The sequence below is a fragment of the Falco punctatus genome (assembly GCF_963210335.1).
Source record: "Falco punctatus genome assembly, chromosome: 7".
Taxonomy (NCBI): domain Eukaryota; kingdom Metazoa; phylum Chordata; class Aves; order Falconiformes; family Falconidae; genus Falco; species Falco punctatus.
Window position 1 is genome coordinate 32,510,184 of NC_137587.1, and position 27,745 is coordinate 32,537,928.

Here is a 27,745-nt window from a genome sequence, read left to right on the forward strand (position 1 = left end):
AAGTTGTAAATTTGTATCTTCAACACTAGACACAAAACATTTGTGTTCACAGGCAGATTTGGATTTCTAAATCCATAAACAGACAAAAATGGCAAATATTCAGCTATCCGACTTGTGTAAGTTTGAGCCATCCCTCTTTAAAACTCTGGCAGTCATTGCTTCAGATAACAATATATGTAAAATACATGCCAAGCATTTACACAAGCACAAGAAGTCTTCCACTAAAGTCTTTTAATCCGACAGTAACTCTGCCAAGGTAAAGCATTAGTATACAAAATGATTTGGTGAAATAACTGCTTTTTTATTAAAAAGAGGGGAGAGATGTTTTAAGCAATGGAAGTGGACCTAAACGTTAGACATTCATGAGAACTGATTTAAGATTTACCTCCTTCCCCTCTTGAATTCTAGGAACAATAGGGGCTCTATCCTTCAAGGCACTCTACGGTCCACAGGGAAGCTCCCTCAGGGCTGCTGATTAATTTAAAAGGCTGTTGCTAAAGTATTTCAATATATTTATTTTTTCAGTTCACCCCTTGTTTATGCCTCCCCTTAAATTAGCAAAAGATACCAAACAGACTGCATGAAAGCCAAGGGGTAGGGGGAGGAGGCAATGATCCCGTTTTAAACAGTGCCAAGCAGATTAGTGCAAGTTAACATTTAACACTCAAATCATGAAGCCAGCAGCACACAGAGCTTCAAGGTCAGATGGCTGCTGTAGACACAAGGCCGTAGTAATATACCCCCTTCAGAGACCGTGTGCTTGCAAACTTTGAAAGCAGACGAAGCCACAGCGCACAGTGGCACACACAAGGGGCAGGAGAGAGAAAAGGGATTCAGCTTCAAAAAGGCAGGCAGCAAAACACGGTTTTACGCAAGGGTTTGTTAGCTTACTTTCTGGTTTTCCTCTGAACCCAGATCAAAAGGGCTCTGATGGCTTTCCGCTGATCCTTCACTGTAACAGACATGTTTCTCTCCACACTGGGAGTGCTGGGGTGGGATGTGTCTGACTCTGGACCACTGGGCCCAGAAGACAGGCTGGAGGAGGAGGAGTTCCTGTTGAGGTTGCCTGTCAGCTCCTTAATCTGTAATAAAAGGCAAAACATGCAGTGCTCTGGTTTAACACTGGCTGCGTGGAGAACTCAGTGCTTGTTTTCATGCAATCTTTAAAGATAACAGTGCCATAACTGAATTCTAAAAGGTAACTGTAGTCCTGTCCACTGTAACTCTCACCTTGGATTGCACAGGTGAGACAGCCAGCATCATCCCAGCTGGCAACCCCAGGAAACAGAACGGGCAAGGTTCATGATGAACTGAGCAAATTCACATTAAACAAAAAACAAAGAAACGTGTCCTTGAAAGAAAAGTTAGCTTAATTGAAATTGCTCTTTTCACAGAACTTGTTTAAGTGAAAAAATATTTTTGGTCAAGAAATGGTGACCTGCAGCAGCACTCCTGTCCTTGGTCAGCATTTGAGTCCAGATTATCCACTCTGCTGCTTTTAGGTCCCCCATGCCCTCCGCTGCAGGGGTGACAGATTCTGGTCGCACCTTCTCTTCCTGTGAGTCTGTCTGGTCAAACTAGTGCTGTTCAGCTTGAGGAGGTCAGTCAGGGAGAGAAACTGCAATGCAACTTTGAGATTATTTAACCTATAGCCACTTTTTAAATGAGCCCAAGAGAATGAAGGAGCCCTGCAGTCTTACAAGGCTGCAGAACCCTCCTGCCGTCACTCTCTGTTCATTAGAATTTGTAGGTGCTGCCCAGAAGGTAATTTTCAAAATACATGCAGATTAGGGAGCAGTTTTAATCTAAGCCTGGGACTAAATCAATTTGCAGGATCAAATCAGTTTTTTCAGTTCCAGGCTCTTCAAGACCTTTCACTTGGCCATCTACATTAGTTGCGAATTTTTGCCATGTTGAGCAAGTCTCTGGAGATCAGTGATTCCACATGGAATTTCCCACCACACTGGACCAAATCCAGAAAAGGCTATTGAAAATAAACTGTGACCTGGAACCAAACCTGAGATGTTGGTTCAGATCCAAGGAATCTGGAACAGAACCCTGAGAAGGCACAGGAGAGAAGGAAAAGTAGTAATCTGAAGCTCTAATTCTGGTCCAAGTCAAACAAGGGCTTAAATTGTCTCCTGTTTACACCAAAACAGGTCCAATGAAGTAAAATGAAAGCAGCTGCAGGTATTAAATTAGCCTATGTTAGGAGAGAAAAGCTCAGGTTTAGCATGCTTAATTATGTTCTTTAGGATTAAAAATCAATTTAAAAATCAGTATCCAGCTGGAATAGATTGATACCATAAAGATTGTTCACTTACAATTAAAGTATTCAAGTTTTATTACCTGAAAAAACAAGATTATATTCCATATTAGTCCAAGTACCAGAGAGGAATTTCCATCTGCTATTTCTGCTGCATCGATGCTAACAAGCTTTACCTGTAGAAGATCATAAATTCAGAGCTGAACTCAAAGAAGCAAGGCAAATGCAAATAATGCACTCAGACTACTGGCTATGTCCACAACAATCCCGCCACTGACTGGCCAGCCAAAAAAGCAATACTGGAATCTCGTGTTAATAATAATTTGCCCTGATCACAACCACCCTGCTCATGGAACTCTTATTTCAAACCCCCAGCACAGTCTGTAGAACCTAAGTGAGCCCAGTTCTGCATCCTCAGGACCACAAATGTGTTTTCTCCATACAAAAGTGGAACAAGATGGTGCCCTGTCCAGCAGATCCTATTCTTAAAAAATAGAGAGTCACTTCTTGCACAAAAATTAAAATCTTAATAGGATCTGCTTACTTCTGTTTTGCCATGCATCTCCTTTCTCCTCGCTTGTCTCACCTTACACAGCTTGTCACAGAGTTCTGATTAGATCAGTTAGCAAAGGATAGGGTTGCCTAATCCAAGCAAACTCTAGACTTTCCCACACGGAGGTTTCTTCCCCCTGATAACACCAGGATGTTATTCTCTTTAGACAACACAGACTTGGTTTTGGCAAAGGTCATGGAGGAGGGAGGAAGCAAGGAGGCTGTCAGTACTGCATACAGCACCCAGACTGAGTTAAAGGCCAGCATACAGCCCATTTATCACTTAGAAGTCCTGTACATGATTAATCACTTCACAGTGCTTTACCCTCCTGCCCCAGTTCCATAGAAGCTTACTCCGACGGGTTCCACCCACTGCGGTTTAATATCTAACCCTACCCTGAAGCTCTTGGCAGCCAAGGCATTTTGCCAACACTTTCATCACCACCCTTCACTAACCGGTTTGGTTAAACTGAAAAAAGGAAAGCAAAATAACTTTATCTAGTGGTTCACACAACAGTTTTCAATCTTAGCAAGAAGACACCTCTAGCTGTCATATTTCAAGGCTCAGATTTCTTGCTAGCTCCAAGGTATTTGGCATGGGAAAATCTTAAAAGACCTAGTACATTTGAATAGCAGCTTTTGCAAAATGGGGAGCATGTGGCATTTATTGCTAGGCTGCTCTCAGCGTCAGTGCTGTCCTCTCACTGCTGCTTATGTTTGTCACTCAGTTCAGCGGAGATACCCAGCTAGAATCACAGAGTGGTCAGGGTTGGAAGGGACCTCTGGAGATATCTAGTCCAACCCCTTGCTAAAGCAGGTTCACCTCAAGTAGGTTGCACAGAATCACATCCAGGCAGGTTTTGAATGTCCCCAGAGAAGGAGACTCCAGAACCGCTCTGGGCAGCGTGTTCCAGTGCTCTGGCACTTCAAGGTAAAGAAGTTCTTCCTTGTATTCAGGTGGAACTGCCTGTGCTTCAGTTTGTGCCCGTTGCCCCTTGGCCTGTCGCTGGGCACCACTGAAAAGAGCCTGGCCCCATCCTCTTGGCACTCACCCTTGAGATATTTGTAGACATTGGTAAGATCCCTCTCAGTGTTCTCCAGGCTAAGGAGGCCCAGCTCTCTCAGCCTTTCCTCACAAGGGAGATGCTTCTTTGCAGCCTTCCACTGGACCCTCTCCAGCAGTTCCCCGTCTCTCTGGAACTGGGGAGCCCAGAACTGGACACAGCACTCCAGGTGCTGCCTCAGTGGGGCAGAATAGAGGGGGGAGGATCACCTCCCTCGACCTGCTGGCCACGCTCCTCCTAATGCTCCCCAGAACCCACTAGCCTTCTGGCTCATGGGCAACTTGCTGTCCAAGAAGATACTGGCTGCTTACTTTTAAGGAAACAAGAAATCCATACAAAAGTAGGTGGTTTAGCACTAGTAATTAAAAGGCTGCCTGTGTCTAAGGCTTCTCCTGCTTAGCCTTGCTCATGAAGGTTCCAGGTTGTCCCCTAGTGAGGTCCTGGCAATCAGACAGGATTCAGCTGCAGCTCTGCAATGTGTTGATATCAACTGAGAGAAAAAATCTCATGTGCCAGTGGGCGTGAGCTGGATTTGGGTAGAAAGCATCAACTGGCAAACCATTTAAGAAATAGGCGAACATGTGAAATATTTTGCAGCAGTTCTACAGCAGGACATGTAGACATACACATTTAGGGCTGGATCAGCCCCTGCTGGAGGAGTTGCCAAAAGGAGACTGGAGTACCTGGAAGTTACTGGACAACTTCTTGACTTTTCACATCCTCTCCTGGGGAAAAAGGCAAAGGAGGTTAAACCTCCCACATCTACGAGGACATAAAGAGATCCACTAAGACCTCACATCATGCTCATACCTGCACTGGGGTTTGCAGCGACTCCTGCACGACAGGCACTGCTGCAGGATCTCTGGAGCAAGAGCTATGCTCATTGCAGGGAAGCAGCAAAGTAACATCAGTTGCTGCTGTGTCATTCCATGCATGGCAGGGTTTTGCCCCTGTGTGCACACACCGGATCCCTCCTCACCCGTAAAGTTTACACCCTGCTGCAGTCCTTTATAGGACATAGTCCAATATTTGTTCTCTCTTGTGAAAGATCTTGGTATACCATGCATACGAGTTCTTACATGGCTGGGACTTCTCTTGACCCCATTACTTCTCAATGTTTTTCAACAGCCTCAAGACACAGGTCACATCCATAGGGCTTTGGAATAAAGCCCTAATGGGAGAAATAAAAAAAGAAGAATGAATCATTTAAAGCTAAAAGGTCTGATCTTGCATGGTCACTTACAACTTTAGGAAGTGATGTTGCAGTAGTGCCACACTGACTATGAAGGAAGTTATATCCTTATGAGGTTTTAATTCCTGGAAGTATGCATTTATGTCATGTTCCCAGATTTAATTTTCTCTTGCCTTTGACTCATGGTAAGTTGCTGCAGCAGTTTACCAGACAAATACATGATTTGTAATATTGAAAGTATTTCTGATGAAAGTCAGTCATCTACCTTCAGTGTAACTGAAGTAATGCCACTAAGACCCAGTTCATAAAAATTACTTTTCTTTTTATTTTCTTTTAATATTAGGCTCCTAATCCTTTAATCCTGCTGAAGTTTTACATTATAAAATGAACAAATAATCCTTGTTTTAGACTCTGTAGGTGTACTTGTTGTGCATTTTTATGTGGCTTTTCAGCCTTGCTGCTAAGGTAAGGCACTGTGCCTTTAAGCGGTACATTTCTCTGGGGTACATGCAGGCATTAGACTAGTTAACAGTTACAACAATTACAATTTGCAACATGCATCAAGAGAAAATATTAAGACCAGCCTTTGGAAATACTCACGTTACTGTCCTCCAAGAACTTAAGTGCTTTAGCTATGTTGTTCAAACGAAAAATTCGATGGGTTGAAGATTTGTATTCATGCATCTAGAAGAAATAAGCGCCACACTTTTTAAAAATGGTGGAATTATTCACTGCATCATATGAAGCTTAAAAAACTACAAACAGAGGCAAAATAAGCTAAGGAAAACTATCTAGGTAAAATTATTGCCATCTCTTCTGATCAGAAAAGTGCTTCAACTACGTGATCTGCCCTTAGTGTAGCAAAACAGGGTTAGCAACCAGCTTTTCTGCTCTCCAGATGTTATCACCCTTTAGACCTGCCACGTTGATTATTTATGCAATCACTCCCCAGCCATGTTCAGTCACAGGATCAAATTTACCTGAAAATTCATAATAATAGATTTTTTTTTCTCTTGAATTAAATTAAATGATCCTAATTAGGAAGCATGAGCAGTTTTCATAGCAGGCACATAGTCAGGTGGGAGGCAGAAACCTTCACTGGCAGAAATGAAACAGATTTGTTGTGTGCCTGTCTGCCTGCAATTCCTCTTTGGCACACTGTTTTTTCCAGATGCATGCAGGAACATTTACCTGCCAGTGCAACAATTTTGGCCAGCTGACCTTACCTCCTTTCTTGCCCTCCTCCCTGACCTCCCGGGGTATAACCTCGGGTCTGCCATGACGTTTCTGCCCCTTCAACTCCTTTCCAGCCTGGCGCTCTGCATTCTGTATGAACGCACACAGAGACACTGCTGCTTCTGCTACAGCTCCTCAAAACTGCAAGAATATTAAAAAACGGTAGTTCTGACCATGTGACCACAGCGGCCATACATGCTGCAGTACGCAGATGGTTCAGTCACTACAGAGTCACTGCAAGTGCATCTGCAGCGGTAAGACAGCTGCAGAGCAGGTCTCTCTTATCCAAGTATGATACCCACAGAGAAGAGGGTACTTGCTGACAAGAATGATGTAGAAAGAAAACATGAAAATCAACTGCAATTGGTCATTTATATTTGCACTGGGTGTTTCCATTTCTGGTATGTGGAACTTTATACAGCTCCTACCAAGAAAGGAGGAGAGAAAAAAATTCTGATAAGGGAAGCTTTGCCCTTCTAATACAGATCACATCAGTAAGACTAATGAAACCCGAGCCAGGATACCAGAACTAAACTCACAACTACACCAGGTATCAGCAGACCTATGAAGCGTCATAATGATCTTAGACAAAATAGAAACAGAATTTATAGATTAAAAAAAGTAATACAGCAAATATGTCTTTTCTTAATAATGTGACTGGGGTGATCTCCAAATGGAATATGTGAGCATTAATGTATTAAAGCCTTAAAACCCCTGAGGGGTAGGAATGTTTACACTGATCACAGACCATTTACACCTCATTGTTTTACATTTCCTTGAAACCTAAGTTACAACTCAGGACAGCAACCTGTAACATAAGGAAATCTGAACAAAGTTGCTGAAATAACTACTATAACCAAGACATGGGACCAAATTCACCTTTATTCCTTGGATGTCTATACACTGTTGCTTGTAACACACAGAGCTCCATACCTACAGAGGTTTCTCCCTCTTGCACACATACCAGCTTTTGTCCTGACAGGACTTCCAGCAGCGCCATCAAGATTTTGCCATCTTGTATATCAATAAACAAGTCTTTCACTTTCAGAGGAGGCTTGCGCTGTGAAGAAAAGAAACCAGGTAGCTTTTAAAGCAGTACTGCTTGGTAAGTCATCATTATTTCAGAGCGTAAGAAGGAGAATTTTACAAGACAGAGGCACTAGAAGTACACCTTAGCCTGCAGGAAGAAAGGGCTGACTATTATTCACATCAGTGGCAATTCTGTCCTAGGAACGTCAGAGCTAAAACTCAGATATAGTATTCTTGTAACTGAGATCAGACACGGACTTATTCCAGATTTCCTGTAACAGAATCTCACCCTAAATACTCTGCTTTAGGAAGCGACCACCCAAGGGTTGGATGCTGATCCCTTAGACTAAGTCAAGTCCAGCAGAAACAAATACCTCTTTATGCTGAAATAAATCCATGATCTAGCTGGCCACAATGACGTGTCTCCTCTGTGAGGTTTCTGGTGGTGCCATTCTGTTTCCCAGTATTTTCTAAGTACTTTAAATAGCAACTTCATGTATTGTGTCTCTCTCGTCTCAGCAAATCTCCAAAAGGAACCATCTCCTCACTTCCCCAAGGTGTCTGATGATGTGTGCACTGTGAGGCACACAGACAAGTAAGCTCAGCCCTTAGGGGTAGTCTCAGCTGCAGCGATTATACTCTGTTCAGGTGTTACTCACGTGTCCCTGAAGAACCCAATCTTTTTATCTTTGGTTGGGCAATGCACTACTGTTTGATTAAGCACTGCTTCTGGCAAACTGGGACCACACATTTTCATTACTAGCCTTTAATCTAAAAAAGAGTAAAAAACAATGCTTCATACTGAAAAAAAAGCTAAGTATTATTCATTTCAAAATGAAATAATCTATATGAAAGCCTCAAACCCAAACCTTTTTTATTCTTTCAGTACTTAAGACAAGAACAACCAGAACTCAGAAGCTGCAGACTACTCCTGATTATCCCATGACCAGCAGAACCTCTCAAAAGATGACCCAGATAGGATGGTCTGCTCAAAAAGGGGACACTGCACACCTTAAGTTTCCTGAATAAGTACGAGAAGGCAACTTCACTGCTGCCTTTAAAAGAAAGAAGCCACTCTGCAAGAAGTGCTTCTTTGAGGATAAAGACAGAAGCCACCTTACTCCATGAGTGTCCTTGGGGAATCACCTGTAATTAGAGTGCTCTAGCAAAGCTCTCGTTATTTACATAGGTATGTTTATTATGCCACTTCCAGGAAAAACATTAATATAGCATCAAACTTTTGCCCTTTCTTCAGAAAAGCATTTTTCTTTGTTGAATCAGAGAGGAAAATAATTTGTATGCACTCCAGAGAAAACAGTTCACCTGCCCACAAAGTTTCTAAGACTTCATATGCTTGGCACAGCAGAATTAACAGCACCCTACAGGCTTTTTTATGATCTAATACCTTCTGTAAATCAAAGACCTCCTCCACAGTCACATACTTGATAACCCTTTTTGACAACTTCCAAAATCACAGTTAGTTGAAAGCCCTAGAGCCTGATTCATGAAGGCATCACGTAACAACGCCTTCGTTCTGAAAGACCTTTGGGAGCAATTGCTAGTCAAAACATTTTCAACCAGCCTTATTCTGATTTTCCAGTGAGATTTAAGAGGATACCTTTGTTCCTTCAGCAAGACTCACTGCAGAGTGGTGGACTTCAGCAACATATTTATGTGATGCTTTTCTTCTAAAACCCTTTACTTTACTATGTCTAAAATGCAATCACTTCCCAACAACTACAGGAGCTAAACTGAGAGTCAGCTTGTAGCCCAAACTTTGTCCCAGCCTGTACTTTATGAAATTTAGCCACAGATACTAAAAGCACTGTGAAGTTCAAACTCCAGCCCAAGCTGGGGCTTCATCTAGATCAGGAAGCTGGTCTCATTCCTTGATCCTCCACTAAACATTGCTGCTGTCTCAGTAATAGTAAGATTTTTTTTCCTCTTTTTTCATCCTCAACAGCAGGAAAGTTGTCCTCTGGATGGCAGGCTACTCAGGATAGTTAGTACTTACCTACTATCAATAAGAACGGTAAATTAAGTTCAATAGCCATATTATGGTGTGATTAAGAAACAATTACATCTTAAAGTCCAAAAACAATTACATCTTAAAGTCCAAAAATCAGTTTTCTAACATAAGTGGGTATGTAAAGAGCCCATCACACAGCTCCTACAAAACATGACTAACAAGGAATGTTTCCTGTCTGCAGATGTGGGAAGAAGCCAGGTTCTGAAGAACATGTCTTTGGCCATGGTGCCTCAGATGTTTGACCTTCCAGGCCAAGGAAGAACACAGTCATCATCACCTCAGAGCAGCCTCAACCACATTTGATTTTATTTGGGTACATTCTATGGGGAAATTATAACAGTCAGCAGCATTAAAGACTTCAATGCACCTGAGATGAACTAAAGCCAGCCAAGCATTCATTGCACCTGAAAAGCAATTTTCATTTACCCAGAAACATGCTTTCAGCTTCCCCTCATTCCCCTCCAAACATCCCCATATGCACAGAAGTCAACTTTGTTTCCAAATTTTAACTACTTTCAAAAGAATTAACTGCAATATGTCTATGGTTGTGTCCTTGTATCCCAGTATCAAGACTGTTTGTCAGCCTTACCTTTCCCAAATGTAGATTTATCCATCTGGTAAAGGTCCTCTTCTGTACATTTTCCCGTTCCACTGGAAATATCAGAAACAAAAAACAGTACTTAAGTTTCCAGAAGAGGGAAAGCTGGTAGGAAATTTCAAAAACCGATGCCAAAACCCTCAGAATTCATGACAGCCCTGTGAGTAAAACAAATATATTCCAAATCGGGAGATATAAGGTTGAGCTATGATATTTTATTCTATTTCTTTGCCCAGACATGATCTATATACTTGTAGATGCATTCTAAAGGATGTCAGAAGAAATCTCTCTTAGTTTTGCAGTCTTCCATGTAGCTTTTGAGAGGTGAACATCCATGTGTTGTGCACAGCTCTCCAGTGATGTCAGCCTCTGAGCAGGCAGCTTGACCCTTCTATGTCAATTTATAGGATTATTACTCTGACACCCTCATGCAAATTGGGCTGGTGTGGATTCCAATGTACTTACTTGCATGCACAAGGAAACAAGATCACATTAGCCAACACAACAATTTTGTCTTCATTCTTATGAATGGAAAAGCCTCATCAAATCTCATATTCCCAAGCTCCTAAGCAGTGCATTTAAAATCAAAATTCCAAGTCCCTAAATTGAAAAGTCATTTTATTTATATTGCAATAAGATGAGGAGTGCTTGTTCCTTGCCAGAAGTGCTGTATGCTAGGTGCTGTACAAACAGCTCTTGGGCCAGCTGACGAGTTTTTAATCACATCTGCCATTTCCTGAATCCATTTCCATAGTGAACTACAGCAAAAGTGTAAGGGGAATCATATTACTGACCAACTCTCATTTACCTTCTAATATAAAGAAGTAAACCATATATTTAATATAAATGAAGTAGACTGACAAAGTAATATTTCATTTTAGAGACAATTATTCTCGAGTGGTTCTCAAATTTCACTTGAATTAAGGAAATCTGGCAATTTATGAACAAAACCTATTAAATCTAGTTATATGCTGTATTTCAATTTACTCATAGAGCATATCAAATACATTTTAAAACCATTTTGTGTTTCTTCAGCCCTACAAAAATAGCTAACCGATCTACTGGGAAATCACATTCTGTAAAAGTCAGGTTTGTTTTTATTGGTCAGACTAATTATAGATTAAGTAGTAGCTTCCGTAAATCAAACTAATATTCTTCTTTTTGATCATTTTAACTGAAGGGTCAGCAGTCTCTAATCATATGTATAATTGTTTTCTGTATTTTGATGCATTGGAACAGAGCTTTCAGCATGAATTACATCTGTCACCAATGGCTGTTCAGGCCTTTTAAGTCCTCTTGTTCCTGTAAAACCTGATTTTATGTAAGATTGGTTAAAAAAATTCATTACCCCTCAAGTGCTTTAGAAAACATGGAAAATGCCAAACTAATTATTGCTGTTGGCTTTTCCTTTAAAATATCTTAGAAGAATGTGCACAGATTTGAAACAGCTCTCTACAAATGACACTGTAAATTATATTACAGATCCAGAATATCTGTAAAAAACCCACAGCATTTACCACCTACAAATCTTGAAGTACGATAAACTAAGAGACGTCACATATTTCCTGGGCTTCCCCTCCTTCAGCACCTCGGCCCCACAACTGGCTTTCCATGCACTCACACATCCACGGCTGAGCAGCAGAAGTGCTATGTGTCACCTAGGGTGTAGCTTCCACAATCAATCTGTTAAAATTAACTTTGAGGGTGGGTGGAGGTTAATGTTCAGCCAGATCTGTTTCCCGATATACTTCTTTTCATTCAAACACATGTATTGGTGCAAAGGGGAAGGCAGAATGGGTGCAGGAGCTAGCAGCAGGCAACGGGGCCACCTCTTTCTTAAGCTTCTCTGAAATGCTCAGGAATGCTCGGATGGGCACTGCCAGGTTTTGGAGAGGACAGGAGACCTTATCAAATGGGCTGGGTATACAGACTTCTAATGTCTAACAAAATCAGAAAGGAATCACAGGAAGGTACACAGAAGCAAAATAAATATTTTCTGATTTCACCAGAGGCTTGGTTTCCTCGTTTTGGGTCCTATTTTTCATCAGTCACTTTGGCAACCTTCATTTTCAGGGTAAATAAGGATGCAAAAGAGAGCTGTGTTTATTTACAGATCATCCATAAAGCTAAGCACACATTGGCTCCTAATTTTGCTGCAGAAATTCTGCCATCGACGCAAATTAGAGGTGCACATATGCCTCAAAGGATGGGAGAGCCAAGCTGGTATTACCGCTTCAGGAAGCTCACATATGAAAAAAAAAAAAAAAAAAAAAAAAAAAAGGGAAAAAAAATAAAGGAAAAAAAGCTAAAGCACATTCAGGAAAGCATTTGCATATATACACAGGTTTCTGACACAAAACCAGTGGACATTTCTACAGCAAATAGCCTCTTTCCGGTAAGAACGATAACCCCAGAATGGACACTATCTGATCCTGTAATAGTCTAAAGCAACAGTAACTGGACAGGGAACAGGAAAGGGGAGGAAATGTGTTTATAAAATCCCTAAGGCAGACAAACTCCTAATGCAGTCCATATGCTCAATGGTAGAGTTAATGGGAAAAGTTCAGAACAGGTATTTACCGATGTGTGCCTTGAACTGTTACTCTCCTCCAGCTTTGTGGACCTCCCAGTTTCCGTACAGCCCCTCTTCTCCACCACCTTTTCATTTGAGACGATTGTAGAGACTCTATAAACTTTATACAGTTTCTATAAATTAAATGGAATCTTTTTTTCTCCTTCGCACCTACTATTGTATAAAAGTGAAGAAAATGATTCAAGTCTAAAGTTCCTAGGCTTATGTATATAGTTTACTGAAACTGCACTGTGTTTACTGGGCAGCTAGAGAGCAATAACACCATTATAAAATAATAATTACACAGACCATATGGCTGGCCTGCACACAAATCTTATGCTGGAAAAGAAGGATGCCTGCTGTGAGGGTTTGATTCAAAGATCTAATGCTGGAACATAGTAAAAAGTTAGGAATTGCCATTTTGGTTCAGCTCAGATCCTGACATAAGAGAAAAGTCATAAAGAGAAATTTTGACCACGACACAGAAACTGAGTCTTCCCTATTCTTCCAATAAGCTCAACCACAACGTGGTTTTCCACAGTAGGGTCTAAGATGTTGCAGAGGCACAGTATTTATATTAAAGTACACAGGTAAGGCACTGACTGGCACTAGCTGCAATAATTTAGAGGGGAAGAAACCCCTAGAGAAGGAAAAGGTTTACTGCTAGGATGATGAGCCTACTGCATAACCCACACAGTTCTCTACCCCACAACTGTGTTCTGGAGGACAGCAGAATTTGGCAGAGTTTGGTTCTGCCACCGTATCTGCACCCTAGTTTGCAAATAAATATTCACAAAGATAGATACTCGGGTCTGTCACATCTTACGGCAACAGCAACTAATTTGTCACCGAATAAAACTAACTAGTTCAAAAAGCACTTGGGCAGATTCAGGGTCAAGCTGTTAATGGACAAGAGAGTTCGGCTGCTCTCCTTTGAGGCACTGTTTCCTTCCCTACCAGCCTAAAAATTCCTCAGGCATTTCCTGCTAATGCCGTTTCTTCCTCCTTCAGACCTCCTCAAAGGTCACTGCTGTTGCAATACCTGCAAGAAGCCAATCCCCTAACAACCTCTACGTTCAACAGCAAATTTGAGATAGCAAATATTGATTTCCTTTTAAATACTATTTATTCTGTTGTTGTAGAACGAGTTACGAATAATTCTCTGAGGCACACCACCATGGGGCTGGGCACAAGAAGGAACTATGAAATGTGGAAGCTGATTTGAGTGGAACAATTGTCGGTGCGTAATTACATGGCTTCAGAAAACTGCTTGATTTGCATGTATGGATATTACTCCAAAGCAAAGCAGAAGGTCACTTAAATTTATTTCCAAAGCTATTAGCATTTCATCCAGGATATCATCATCAGATGATGTTAAAACCTTCACAACAGGCCAAGCTGGCTTTTAAATCCACTTGCAACTTACCTTCAAGACATGTTGCTAACCACTAGTTTTATAACACACACAAAAGCCAGCTTCCTTGTTTCTACTGCAAGTTATAACCTCTATAGATACAAAACATACCTGTTATTAACATTAAGCAACTTTTCAAGACAGAAGTGGTGGTGTTGGCCACCAAACTGTGACAGAGGATGCTTTGACTGCCCTTGGCTTCAGAGGCAATAACTTGCGAGGAGAATCATCCTATATCCACTTCATCAGTAACCAGTGGCCAGCCCAGAACCAGCTCATAATGTGTATGGCTCTGGAGGTATCTGAGCATCTACCAAAGTCTTGCATCAGGAGAAAATGGCACTTCTGATTACACAACAAAAATATATGAGCAAATGTATGATATTTAAATACTACAGCCTAACGCCAAGATGAAGCATGGTTCATACACCCTAAGTCCTGGGAAATGCAAATCCCTCTCCTTCTGCCTTCTTCACCCCAGAACCCTGGTTCACGTAGCCAAGCAACAGCCTGTAATGAACACACATCAAACAATCTACTTTTGAATTACCAACTCCAGGCCATTAAGTAAAACAAGAAGTGGATTTTAGCCTGGGCTTCATGATGTTCCTACACTGTGACTCTGCCTAGGTATTTCCGATTACTAGTCATTATACCATCAAGTCCAGATACTGTTTTCTCTGCAAACTTAATGTTCATGAAGGAAGCCAGACTCACACCTTTGAACTAAAATTGCTCATGTGCTGCCTGCAACTTTCCAAGTTTGTGCTACTGTGTCTCAAACACTGAAAAGTGTGTTTCCAGACGTGAAAGCCCATGTTGTTTTTACAGATCGTGACCAGGCTGCCAGCAATACCATTAGCTAAAGAGAACTTCTTAGGTTTTTGGTTTAATTACGTTCATTAGACCCAGACCAATAGCACTGACTAGCCAGGGTGGATTTTGGTGTCAAACCAGCAAAAAAAGGGTGACGTCTGACTAAGATCTGCTTCTGTATACAGCGCAGCTGGGACACATGAATCCTAGCATGCTGTTCTACCTTTTTTTGCTGTTCTACCTTTTTTTGCCTATATCGATGCAAGTAATTGCATATCCCTCACAGGCAAATAAAGGCCATGTGACTGGTTATCATATGCAGTCAGCCATTAGATACAGAATGTCGATGTCAGGTATGGGGTACCAACCAACAGCTGTAAGGAAACACAGACCCTTGTCCAGGAGAACTTTTACTGTTCAAACAGAACAGGTGGGACAAAGTCCAGATGCACAGACAAAAGACAGGGCACATGCAAGCAACACATCCAACACGGGAAGGGTGATTAGAGGTGAGCTGTAACAAAAAAAAAAAGGGGGGGGGGGGGGTGAGAAGGGGAGACTGGGTGGGGGGTAGCAACTGACAGCAAAGCAAATGGAGACTTTAAGATGAAATATGTAAAGTAGGGCAGGGCTAAGTGCATGTAAATATTCTACTTTTGCTTCACTGCAACACAGAGTTACATTAAACACATTGAACTATGAACCCTCAGAGACTTCATCTGTATTATATACTTTCACAAGAGGCTGAAAAAATAGCTCACAATATAAGACAACGTGTAGAAAAACACGTTCCTCTCCAGTCTATATGGTGCAGTCCAGCTACATTGCTCAGTGAGCACTCCATATTTGTAGGGGTGTGAATTTTAATGGAATAATCAAAGTATAAGCAACAATTTTATCCAAACTGCCCACAAAATTCATTTTATAAGCTTCTGAATTCCAGGGAATTATATATTTTCCTTATGCTTAAGAAACCCCCAAACAGCTTAGAAGAATTTTCTTTTTGATCTATACAGGGGTTGAAGGCTTTGTTGTGTACCATATGCCAATTTGATGTAATTTGGAGCACATGAAATACTAAATCTTAAAAACTCTGGTTTTCTAAAGGAAACATTAACTACACTATATAATGTGAGAATGCTCTCAAGTTACCTCCTATGAAACAGGGCCTCTAAGCCTTCCAGATGAAGTTGTTAAGTTAATTGTTTGTTGAAACTAACCCATTTATTAGGGTCCTTATTAAATTTCTATGGCAGGTGTTGAAAGCTTGAGGCTTTTTCATTCCATCAAAGTTGCAGAGTCTGAGTCTTAGTGGTTTAAAATTCTTTAAAACTCAGGTTGGTGCTGCAGAACACAAACATCGCACCATCACAGGCATTACATTTTCATTAGCTGCAGCTAAACAGGTTTCTTTTGGAGTTCAGTGTCTGGTTATACCAAAATATTTACTGCTGCAATTGATATATTAGGATTACATACACCAGACAAATATTGCAGGATGAATATGAGATTTCTAAAAAACTCTTAGTGCTTCAATCCTCACAATGTCTGAGACAGATGTTCCTCTTACCAAAGTATTAGAAAGATGCATTTACTTGTAAATTCTACTGGGCTCTGGAAGAGAAATCCTACATAAAATATTACTACTAGAGCTGATCAAAATAGCTTGCAATGAGAGGGATTTATTTCCCTCCCCTTGAAAACTAATTTGGTCGTGGCAGATGGTAGAGATTCCCCTCCCTGTACCCTTCAATCACAAAGCAAACATCTTTGTTCTCATAACTTTTTATACACATGGAAAATGTTATTGAACAGATTAACAAAATTTCTCATTTACATACCAGGAATGTTCTTATGAAACAAAAATTGACAATTTAAAAAAAGAGGAATACAATTCTGTTCTGAACACTTTGAATGAAACAAACCAGTGTTTACTGGGAAGGTTACTGGACCCAACAAAGTAGTAATTCGGTTAAATTCAGTGGGTTTGGAACTGATCTAACAAGTGATTTAAGTGTTGATCCAGCAAGGGGCTTTCAGACTCTGCACACCTTTTGTGGTATGTTACATCTGTACAAGGAGTGAAATACCTCCTTCTGTACGTGAAAATTAACAGGATTTACTATTACCAGCAATGGCATTAGGAGCGATGCATATTTACAACATCTTGGTTTGAGAGTTGCTCCTAGCCCAGGGTTTGCTGTGTTACAGTGCCATTTGCTGCACTAGTACTAGTTTCTACAAACAGTTCACCTCCTCAGTCTGCTGATGTTTCTTGGGAGTATTTAGGTCCCCAGGTCTGCAGTGGACAAAATGCACAACCCTTGCCATTTCTGGAGCGTTGAACTCTGCTTCAAAGGGCAATGCTTAACTTCCGTTTCAACCTCTTGCACCTTTTCTACCTACTTGAGTATATCAGGTCTGATTCTCTTCACTTGCCCAAAAATAAAATCAGGAGTGCCCTTCTGAAATGAACAAAATTATAGTCACTGCATTCAGCAAGGTACCAGTTCACCCTCTCTTCTTGTTACTTAGAGGAATGGGAATGGCTCCTGAATCAAGTTCAAATCAACATGGTTTTACCAGCACTAGCACAGCCCTTTCCCTCCCACACAGAAAAGAATGCCTTGTACCTATACCAGTATCCATGTGTCACTCCTAACTGAAGATCTCTGTGCTCATCCTTTAGTACCTAAGAAGAAAACAACATCTTCCAGAGGCCACCCTACCTCAACCAAGTAAGGGCTAGTCACAAAGTCCAGTCTTTTTCATCTCCACTGCTCTGCATTTATCCTTGTTTGCTGTGGCAAACCTAGAAAGCCTAGACTGTGAAAAATTCCTTTTGTTTATGTTTTTTTCCTTCCAAAAAGGAAAAAAAATCCATTTAGCTGGTTAATTTTGTTGAGACATCCAACGCTGAAATGCAGTAATATATTCCGTTTTACATCAGTTCTGACAAACGTGCTAAAGCCTGAATAATTTGAGATGAGAAAAAAAGCCCAACAAAACCCACACTATGTGTCAGGGTTATTTCTTGACATTCAGGGTCAGATGAGAACTAGCATGGGCCTAGAGTCCCACTGTTCCCTATGTCCATCAGTTAATGTTAATAGGTTGGTGGTTAACTGTACTTCAATGCATTTGAAACCACTGTAACTGAATTTGCGAGTAGAAGGAATAAAATGCAGGCACAGGAGATCTGCAACACATCCACTTCCAACAGAAGTCCTGGGCAGCTTCCTGAGCTCCTTTACAGGAGTCAGCCTTTAATACAAAATTTGAACTCTCACAATTAGTAACCAGGACCTTCAAAGAACGACAGGGTGGTACAGAAGGGCTGAGGAGACAACTGCTGGAGACGTATAATCTTCCTTGGAATTTGCCTTTACCTGTGGGAAAATTGTACTTAGTAGTTTCCTTTCCACAATCGGGTAAGGAAAAGCAACCACAAATGTGGTGTGACACAGAACTACCTTGCAGAAGCCATGAAATCACAAAGAATTGCTTATTGGGGTGCCTGTGGCTTCTGGATTTCTCCTTCCTGCTTCCCCCATTGTCCCCAAACAACTCGGGGACATTACCGAGCCAGTACATTACCCAAACCAAGAAATGCTTATGAAGCCTTCTGGACAGGACACTGCAGCGCTAGGAGAGGTTCAGAAGTAAAATGTGATTACACATGTGCAGTACTGCAAAAACAGTATTGAAAGCCAGAAAGGGTAACCCACTGCACGGACCACCAAAACCTACTGCAACGTTCAAGAAAGGCAGCAGCCTCAGCAGATGGGTGTCCCCAGTGAAAAAGACACAGAATCACACTGCATTCTGCCTTTCTCCCACTTATCCATCCCTTTAATATCTCCTATCAAAGCCATTAAGCGGCACAGAAGAAAGAAAATGAGGACCATGGTAGTCAGATGAATATTAGAAACATGCAGAAATACATGCAACTCCAATAGCAAAAGACTGAAGAGATTTGCAGAGATTAATATTAACTAGCACAAAATCCTGTGGCTTTGAAGGAATAAGCAGATGCTTTGTCCATTGTAGGCCAGACACGTGATCTGAAGCAGAAGGTACAAGACCATTCTTTGAGGGATGGAGAGGAAAACAAAACCAAAAAACAACACAAGAGACGGCAGCTATGCTGTAAGGTGCTGTGTCGCAGAGCAAGGCAACTGACATTTAAAAATGGATGAAGGCAAAGTGTAAGCTGCCAAAGTTAGATTAAAATGGCTAAAAAGCTGAACTACTGTAGAGGTCCTTTTTGAGATGCATTATAAAATGCAAGAGCCTAGCAGCGACCAGTGGATACTTCTGAGGAGTTGCCATTTGTCTTAAATGACCTTCTGGGAAGTATGTTTCAAGAGTTACACCTGCTTATCCAAGAAAAGTGTAGCTGCCACAGAAGTTACAGCCACATCAAGAACAGCAAAATTCTGAGTGTCCGGCTAAGTCAATCATGTAGCCTCCCCCACGAGACCCTGACCCTAACTCTGTCCCCCTCTAACCCTAACACAGGCTTTGTGGGCAGCATAGCAGAAAGCCTGGTCCCCTCTGCACATTGGTGAGCATCGCTTTAGGTAGCACACAGAACCATGAGTTGGAAGTCCTGGGCGTTACTCTGCGTGATGCTATCCAGCTGCCAAATGTTAGCAGAGAAACTATTTTTCTGAAGTCAGTAGCAGTCTTTCTTTTGCTCCAGCAGGCTTTCAGACCAGGCTATAATGTGTGAAGATTGTTTGGAAATAGCATTGGCACAGCTTCCCAATTAATCAAAACTAGAAGGTGTCAGACAAAATCTTGGACTGGGCTTGGAATGAGGTGTGCTATAACACTCAGGATCCCAGTTCTTCCCAAGAGTCTCCCAGAATGTGGCAGTGACTGACTGAAGCTCTTCACAGAGCTCCACATTTTCAGCTGTATGCCGGAAGGCAGGTTTCAGCAAACCTGTCAGGATGAAAACCCAAGGAAAAGAAATGTGTATACAGGTTTTCTTGTTTTGAGGCTCCAACACTAAAATAGTACCATTTTACAGCATTAAACTAATGCCGTCAAAAGACCAGAGCACAATGAGCTGTAGACACTGCGTACATCTTCAACATGACACTATCATGCCTCCTGACTCTGTCACTGAATAGTTCACCTGTAGCCTCCAGGACAACAACCACCTTTCTACTTATTTTTTGCAATTCTTTTCTGAAATTCAAACATGAACATGGCAGGAATCATGAAAATTCACTCTTTCTCTTTCATGGCCCACACAGAACATCCACCCGGAAGAAAAAGCAAACATAAAAGAATTTGGACTTAAGTGCCAAGCAAATATTTGTGCTACTTATGGGCATTTCCAGAAACAAAATTTACCAGAGAGGCATTCCTCATGTACAGTATTACTCATAGCAAGACAATCTTCTTTCAAGCAAACAAACTGTTATGACATAGCTAGGTGTTACAGCATCTTCAACCTGATGAGCTTTGTGATCCTCCTTACCAGACTTCACACCTCTGGGGACAAGACGTAGCATTGTGTTGTGTTGCAAAGGAGAAAAGGGGACCACCAAGAGCTTCAGGGACTAATTACCATGCAAGCAACAAGCTCTTCCTTTAATATACTCAATGGTTCTCATATGGTATCACATCTTTCCAAAAGGCAAGTTTAAAAAAAAATAAAGCTCATGGAAAGAACACGTATTTTGTTGCTTTGAACTGTGCTCAACATGCATAACGATCCCTCCTGAGATGGATTTAAGAGATATACTTCAAAATGGAACATAAGCCATTCTATTTGCTGTGTTAGCTTGTTCTCAGAACAGTAATCAGACATTCCAGAGAAAGGTGGACCTTCAAATATATGTCATAGTCCACAGCACAAGAGGAATAAAGGCACTTTGGAAAGAGAAGGAGTTTTTGTCAGAGGGTCTGGCTTCTACAGACCACCCTTTGAATCAGTCCTCTACTTATATTTTTATTTCAATGCCTATTGAAGTTGTTTTTTCCAAGCTTCCTGGTACTCTTGGCCACTCCTGAAGACTATTAGAGAGATGAAGACAAGGAACCGTTCAGTCACTGCAGCCTGCTTGGTGGGACTTCCAAGCTGCACCATGCAGAAGCGTAGTTCTACATACCCTTTAACCCAGTACAGATCTGCACTGCCACTAAGAGGCTTAGTAAACACTTCAGCCACGGACAGCACAAGGGAGTCAAACAGCATTTTGGTAGCAGAGCTGTCCTGCTGTGTACATCAGCCCCTGGCCTGAGAGCACTTATATATTTAATAACACTACCCTATTAGCTCACTCTTCCATCCCCCAAAAGCTTTTGAACTGCCTTGCATCTCTCACCCCAAGCCTGAATGACAGGATTCTGGTTAATGTGTGTTCCTTGCATTTTTTTATCCATTTGCCACATCAAATCATGAATGTCAATAATGGGATAATGAATAATGGGAATAATGCAGAGCATGAGGACTGACAGCATTCCTACTGCTGTAGGAGTCAGAACAACTCTGATCAGTCAGCTCCTGTTCTGTCTCTTTTTCTCACTCTGACAGGCACAACGGCCAATTCCAGCACAGAGGACAGCTGGTATGTGCTGGCTATGGCTAATAGGTGATGCATCCACCTTCTTCAGGCCTGCAGGTACCTACAGAGCTGGAATGTGCATGCTCTCCAACAGAAAGATCACTATTCGGCCTCCACTTTTCTTCATCTGTAGGATGTGAGATGGATGGATAAGCAACTGAAGAGGACAGTGAGGACACTGCTGCTTTTGGGACTACACACTCCAGTTCCTTACAGCAACTCAACTGGACAATCTAGTAAAACAGGAAAAGACACCTAAAGCACGAGGAAGGCTGTGTTGCATGCAGCCTCTGACATCAGCAACACCTTATCAACAACACTGAGATCAGCTGAGCTAATACAAGCATGGACATTTGAATTCTTGGTGAGAGAGGATGATCAGATTCTTTTCACTAAGGTCGTGTCTATGGCTTAGACTTAGAGACTTCAAAGCTGGTTTAGTACTATTTGTATAAGTCTTGTATAAGATTCTTACAAAACCCCCATGTATCTTGCAGAGCTGTATTAGAGCCATATCAGAGCCATTCAGTCTTTGCATGGTGTTTTAAGCAGAGAAGCTTTTGCAGATGGCCAAGGTCCTGTGCAGCAGTCGGTGCGTTGCCTTGCTCACACCATTCAGCAACTGCTTAGCTTGGAGAGTCTGGTTTTAAGGTGAGAAGCTTAACTCTTGTGAACAGGAGCTATTCTTTACAGCTGTATGAAATGGCCTGAGGCAAATCAATTATTTCAGGAATATGAGACCTAACTCGGGAGTTTCAAGAGCCTGAGTCAATATATCACCAATATCTGTCATTTTGGGGTCATGGAAAGACATTATTACATCTTCCAAGGACTGTGGCAGGCCTGGAAGTGTGCATGGCAATGAGCTTCATCAAAGCACTCACAGCACACAGGGTACACGCAAAGTCAGACCAGAGAATTGCATAATCATGACTAAAACAACATGATCATACAGCCAGTTCCCCTCAAGATTAGAAACACAATGAAATCTTCATAGAGAAAAAAAAAATAATCAGGAACACAACTACCTGATTGCAGCCTCTTGCATGGCAACAGGGGAACAGTAAGCCTTTAAGCAAAAGATGCTACTTTGAAACAGAGGTATCATTAAGAAAAATAAAAGGATTCCCAATGCCAGACAGCATTTAGACTCTGCTACAACGTATTGCATGGAAGGTCACGGGTACCAGAGTATGACCTCTGTTAAAAATTAATATGTAGAAGACGGTGAGGAGAGGCCTAAAGTCCTAAATGTCTGAAGGAAACCCTTTCAAACCTTAGGCAAATTTCCATGATCTGTGCGCTTGTCAACTTTAACAGTAGATTCACTCATGGTATTGAAAGGATCTTGAAATTAAACACACACACACTGACTGTAAAGACAGGCAAATACTCTTGGTGACAACTACACAGTCAGGCCCTAATGTTTATAGAATAAGCAATTCATAAAATGATTTCTGTGATGCATCTATCTAACAATATCATAACTGCTGATCAGTAACATCATTTACCCAGCCAAGAAAGGAATGCCAATGGGACAACAGTGTGTCACTCTCATGCTAGTTTTGTTTGCACTTGTATAAAGTTCAACCTCAGTGCAGTGAAGCTGTAAAGACAGCAACACTTTTTACTTACTAACTCTATGATACTGGAAGTAACCAAGGAGAAAAAGTACAACTGAACTTCATCAGCAGACCATTCTTCCCTTGCTCACCAACATGACATTCATAAGCAAGTCACTGGAAAATTCAGGATGGGGATTTTCTTTGGTGTAAGTTCACTTGCAAGAGAGTGAAACTTTTCATGATGATCTTTCAGTTTATTTCTCCATTAATTATAATGACTGCAATTTAACTGTAAGAATGGCTTTGAAACTGTACCTTCTTTATTCCAATTTATTTCTACAGCTGCAGAATTACATTGTTTAACTTTTCTTTCTTAAGTGGATTTCCTTTGGCTTTGGCTCCCATTTAATAAAGTGACGAGTTTACTGAAAACAGCCTTTGCAGTTTCAGTGGATTAGTTCGGTAAAGCCTAACTTGATTGAAAAATAACTTCACTCCATGTTGCTTTACTGCCAGTCAGCTCACACTATTGACTACAGCTGTGTCTGGCTGCCAGACCAGTTATTTCACTTTTTGTTTGTTTTCAAACGGTCAGCAATAGCAATACCAATAACATGCACGCTCTTCATTTTCATGTTCTGTGGTGTGTGCAGAGGAGGTGTGACCCATCTGAGTGGAGACATCTTGTCAGAAGAGGGTTTTTCCTGCTTTGATGGGGATCAGCCGGTGATAAAAGCAAATATGGACCAAAGACAGTAATACAGTTACTTACAATTCCATGCCAGATGAAACATGTCGGTGGCAATTAAGTGGGGAAAGCTTATCAGAAATCCCTAAGCACAGAATTTAATCATGATTTGATGCTATGACACCACAACCTGCTGCACACCTCTTTAAGGTCTGGAAAGCCTCCATCCCCCATTCATCTCACATCCTGCAGAGCTGGAACATGCATGCTTTCCAACAGAAAGATAGCTACTTGGCCTCCATTTTTCTTCATCTGTAGGCTGTGAGATGGACGGACGAGAACCCAAAGAGAACAGTGAGGACATGACACTGCTGCTTTCGGGACAACACACTCCAGTTCCTTACAGCAACTCAACCGGACAATTCAGTAAAATAGGAAAAGACACCAAAAGCACGAGGAAGGCTGCCTGCCAGTCCTCATGTCCTCTGGGCACAGCTGTGTCCCGTAGAGACTCTTCCTTGACAGCACCCACAGCTAAAGATAGGCATCAGGACTTAGCTCTTATTTGTCTGCTAAACCAAACAGATTTAATCTGTAGTTCATTTTATTATGACATAAATAATAGTTACTCTGTTCTTTCAGCACTGAAAAGGTTTAATTTTATAGCTGTCGTATGGACAGTCACATTAAACCTCACATACGTAAGCAAAGGAAGAGTCTTTGACGTTAGCAGATGAGAAGCAAGGACCATGGGCCTTTCAAACTCCCAAGACAAACTTTATCTGCCCTCTTGTACCCTGGCCAGAAAACTAAAAACAGAGATAAATGCTGGCTTTTACAAATGCCAGTATTGGCTCCATCATCTCTGCTGGTAAATTAATAACCAATTGATTTACTTCTGTGTCCACTAACAGAGGATTTCATTAAAGCTCCATTGTATAATTTCTTCTATTTATATACTTCCAGACCACACTCTCCATTTAAAAAAAAAAATATATATATATATATATAATCAGGTATAGAAGTACAATTATATAGCAAAGCACATATTTTTGTCACAGACAAAATGCAGGCAAGAAAAAACATTGAGTTTCTGAACAAGTAAATTACAATTTACAAAATAATGAAGGGAAGTACTTAGACATCTAAATTCATAGTATTTTCAATTTCAACAGAAATCTCCTTGGTATAAACTTTGCTTACTAATTGACAGCCAACAGTCTTCTAGAGAACTTGCCTGGTAAGAGAGCTGCCAAGGAGTTAAAAGATGAAACTGTCAGGTTTCAGGAGGAAGAGCTAGCCAAAGGAAAAACTTTCAGTCAGTATGAATTGCCCCTTTTTCTCTGGACTTCTAAACGCTTAATAAATGGATTCTTGCAGTTTTAGGGGCAAAGGGAAGAAATACTGATTTTTACAAACAAGTTACAGTTAATTGACTTCTCTAATGTCACACAAGAAACCAAGTTACATCTTGAGCCTTGCTCTTTTAAGTCACACTTTGCATGGCACGCAAGGATATGCTTAGAAAGCGCTGCTTTGATTTCAGTTGCTATGCAAGCGACGGATCTTTAAACTGCAGCTTGTGTGGGCCCTTTTCTTAATGAAATCCACTGAGATACTGGACTCCACAGTTAAAATAGGTTTTACCATACAGGTCTAAAGTGCATAAATCTGGAGCAGAATGTACTTGCTATAAAAAGCAAGGGGGGAGGGGGGGGAAGTCTTCAAACTTATATTTGTCCCAAGAGTCACATAAAATTTCATGTCTCAGGGTTGTCTTCCACAGAAACTAATGTTTCCCTGGAAACATGCTTCTAAATACAGTTACTCCACTCATATCTTGTACTAACAGTTTGTTCTTTAAGTACAGAGACAGGCTAATCAGTGCTGAGTTAGTATCCCTTGCCTGCTGTAGTCAAATCTTGTAATTTCTCAGGATCCATCTATTTTTAATATCTGAGAGTGCAACAGTAACCTGTGGTCCAAGTTACTTCCAAAAGTCAATGGATGGAAGCCCTCACACATTAGAAGAAACCCTAATTCATTTTTGACCTCTGGCATAAAAATGGTGATGCACTCCTGCTAAATACTCTCCAAATCTGAGACAGCTGGCACTTGAGCAGGCACTTCAGGGACTCCAGGAGAGGGACTGTGCTGACTTTGTACCATGTCTGGCACACTGGAGCACCAATCACTTACAAAAAAAAGATCCAGAGCTGTTCCGGCTAAGCTATGATGAAATACACATTTCTGAGGAGCTCCAGGGAACCAGTGGAGGAAACCTGTGAAGTCACCATGGTGCTCAGTTTTACAAGATGGGCTCTCTCCTTGCTCAGGCACTAACATAAGCATTAGTCTTAGTTTCTTCAAGGATAAAGCATAAATGCTGGTGAATACTTCACTGTTAGAGTGCAAAAAGAGCTGCTTACTTCCAGCATCCCTTCCTGGTTATCATGTATTGAACTTCTTGCCAATATCCACCTACAACCAGAAGGCAGTGCTGGTCCTGGCATGTTTCCTAACAACATCTCCAAGTCGCAGTGGGTTTGGCAATGTTTGGTGTTTTGTTTCTCTGCCTAGGAAGAGCCAGCTCTTAAAAAAAGTGAGTGGGTGATACCCGCCTTTGCCCTGCCTTCTATATGCTTTACCAGAACAGAGGTGCTGGAAGACATCACGCTAATCTCTTGTGACTACCTACCTGTCAGATGGATTTTTTTAGTGACAATTCTTTTATCTTTTGATACAAGAGAGGTGGCAAGAGAAAGATTATTTTATCTGAAGAAAGGAAGACTTAAGATTTGACAGAATATTTTTTCTCTTTGTGCTAGATCTCATGAGTGGCACCCAGAGAAACTAATTTGTTGTTGTCTCTCCCAGCAAAAGAACTAGGGAACATCAAATGAAAACATCAGGATGCAGGTTAAAAAAAATAAAATAAAAAAACCCAAGGGAATTGCCTCTACACACACAACATAGTTGTGTTACGGAAGTCCTCACAGCCAAACACTGTGGATTCAACACATTTAGTGAGGGCTTAAGGGGAGGCACATTCACAGAAGGGAAATCCACCAATGTTTATTAACTACATTGAACTCCCTTTCTGGCTGTGGAGGTCCCTGGTTTGCAAATGGCTGCAGGCTAGATGAAGAAACTGTGCAAACTGCTCACCCTGTTCTTATACTAGGTACCCCCTTTTGGCCACTGTCAGATAGCCATACTTGGCTACATGGCCTCCAGTACATTCTTCTACCAGGTATTATAGTAGATGAGTCTCAGCTGTGGGACCAGCCAGAGAGAACCTGGGCTGAAGGCATTTTGTCGTATGCCTAGGCTGAAAGAAAAGATCACTTTGGAGAAAAGGCCCTCAAGGCAGAAGTGAGAAGTCTTTGTAGTTTCATGCTTGTAAGGCAACCCACGTGCTCATGGGAAGATAAGAGGTTTGAGTTTGGTTTCCTTTTTTACTGTTGTCCTCTCTGTCCAATCTACAGTAGGACTTCCAACACTGCAGATGAGTAGATGACTGTTACCATATTTGATATTAATTTACAGTCTTCTTTGAGTGATCGTGGACGGTTCCAACCATAGGTGAACAGAAACATCAAACAAAATAGCAGGGAGGGGGAAGGACCTAGATAAAACAATCCTTTTGGCTACCTACTCCAGAGCTTTTCACTCACTTTTACTGGTAGAAAGTAACACGCCTTGTTAAAGTCAACTGCTTTAACAAACGACTTTGTTAATTTAAAATATTACCCTACAGCTGGCCTTGTTAAACCAGCCGTCTGTTAATAAAACAGACATGAACATTTCCGCAATGTATGTCTTACAGGGTGTAGCTATCACTGAGCCCATGGGTGGGAGAGAAGTATTGGCATCCAAAGTCAGACACACACAGAAAAACCCCTACAGTAATCATAAGAACCAAAGTAAATAAATAGGTCTCCTGTCCCACCCTGAAGGTTGCCACCACCCCGCGCTTGCCAAGGAAAGCACATTCCAGAGACAGGGCCCTTCCTTGCCAAGACAAGATTGCCACAATTACTCCCAGAAACAGGTCTAATCCATCAGAATTCAGATCTCTATGGGAAATCAAAAGCCAGAAATAAAGTCAGGAAAGTGATACAAAATTATTCTCAGGCA

At 41.4% G+C, this 27,745-nt stretch overlaps 1 protein-coding gene across 2 annotated transcripts in view; it reads right to left on the reverse strand.

The window, feature by feature from the left end:
• Window positions 1-27,745, reverse strand: part of CLMN (calmin) — a 96,882-nt gene that overhangs the window by 18,143 nt on the left and 50,994 nt on the right. For both annotated transcript variants that reach the window (XM_080396257.1, XM_080396258.1), the window contains exons 2-6: window positions 9,958-10,019; window positions 7,275-7,370; window positions 5,675-5,758; window positions 2,350-2,442; window positions 892-1,082 (exon numbers count right to left, since the gene is read on the reverse strand). In XM_080396257.1, the coding sequence (XP_080252383.1) occupies window positions 892-1,082; window positions 2,350-2,442; window positions 5,675-5,758; window positions 7,275-7,370; window positions 9,958-10,019 (526 nt within the window). The remainder of the gene's footprint in view (window positions 1-891; window positions 1,083-2,349; window positions 2,443-5,674; window positions 5,759-7,274; window positions 7,371-9,957; window positions 10,020-27,745) is intronic.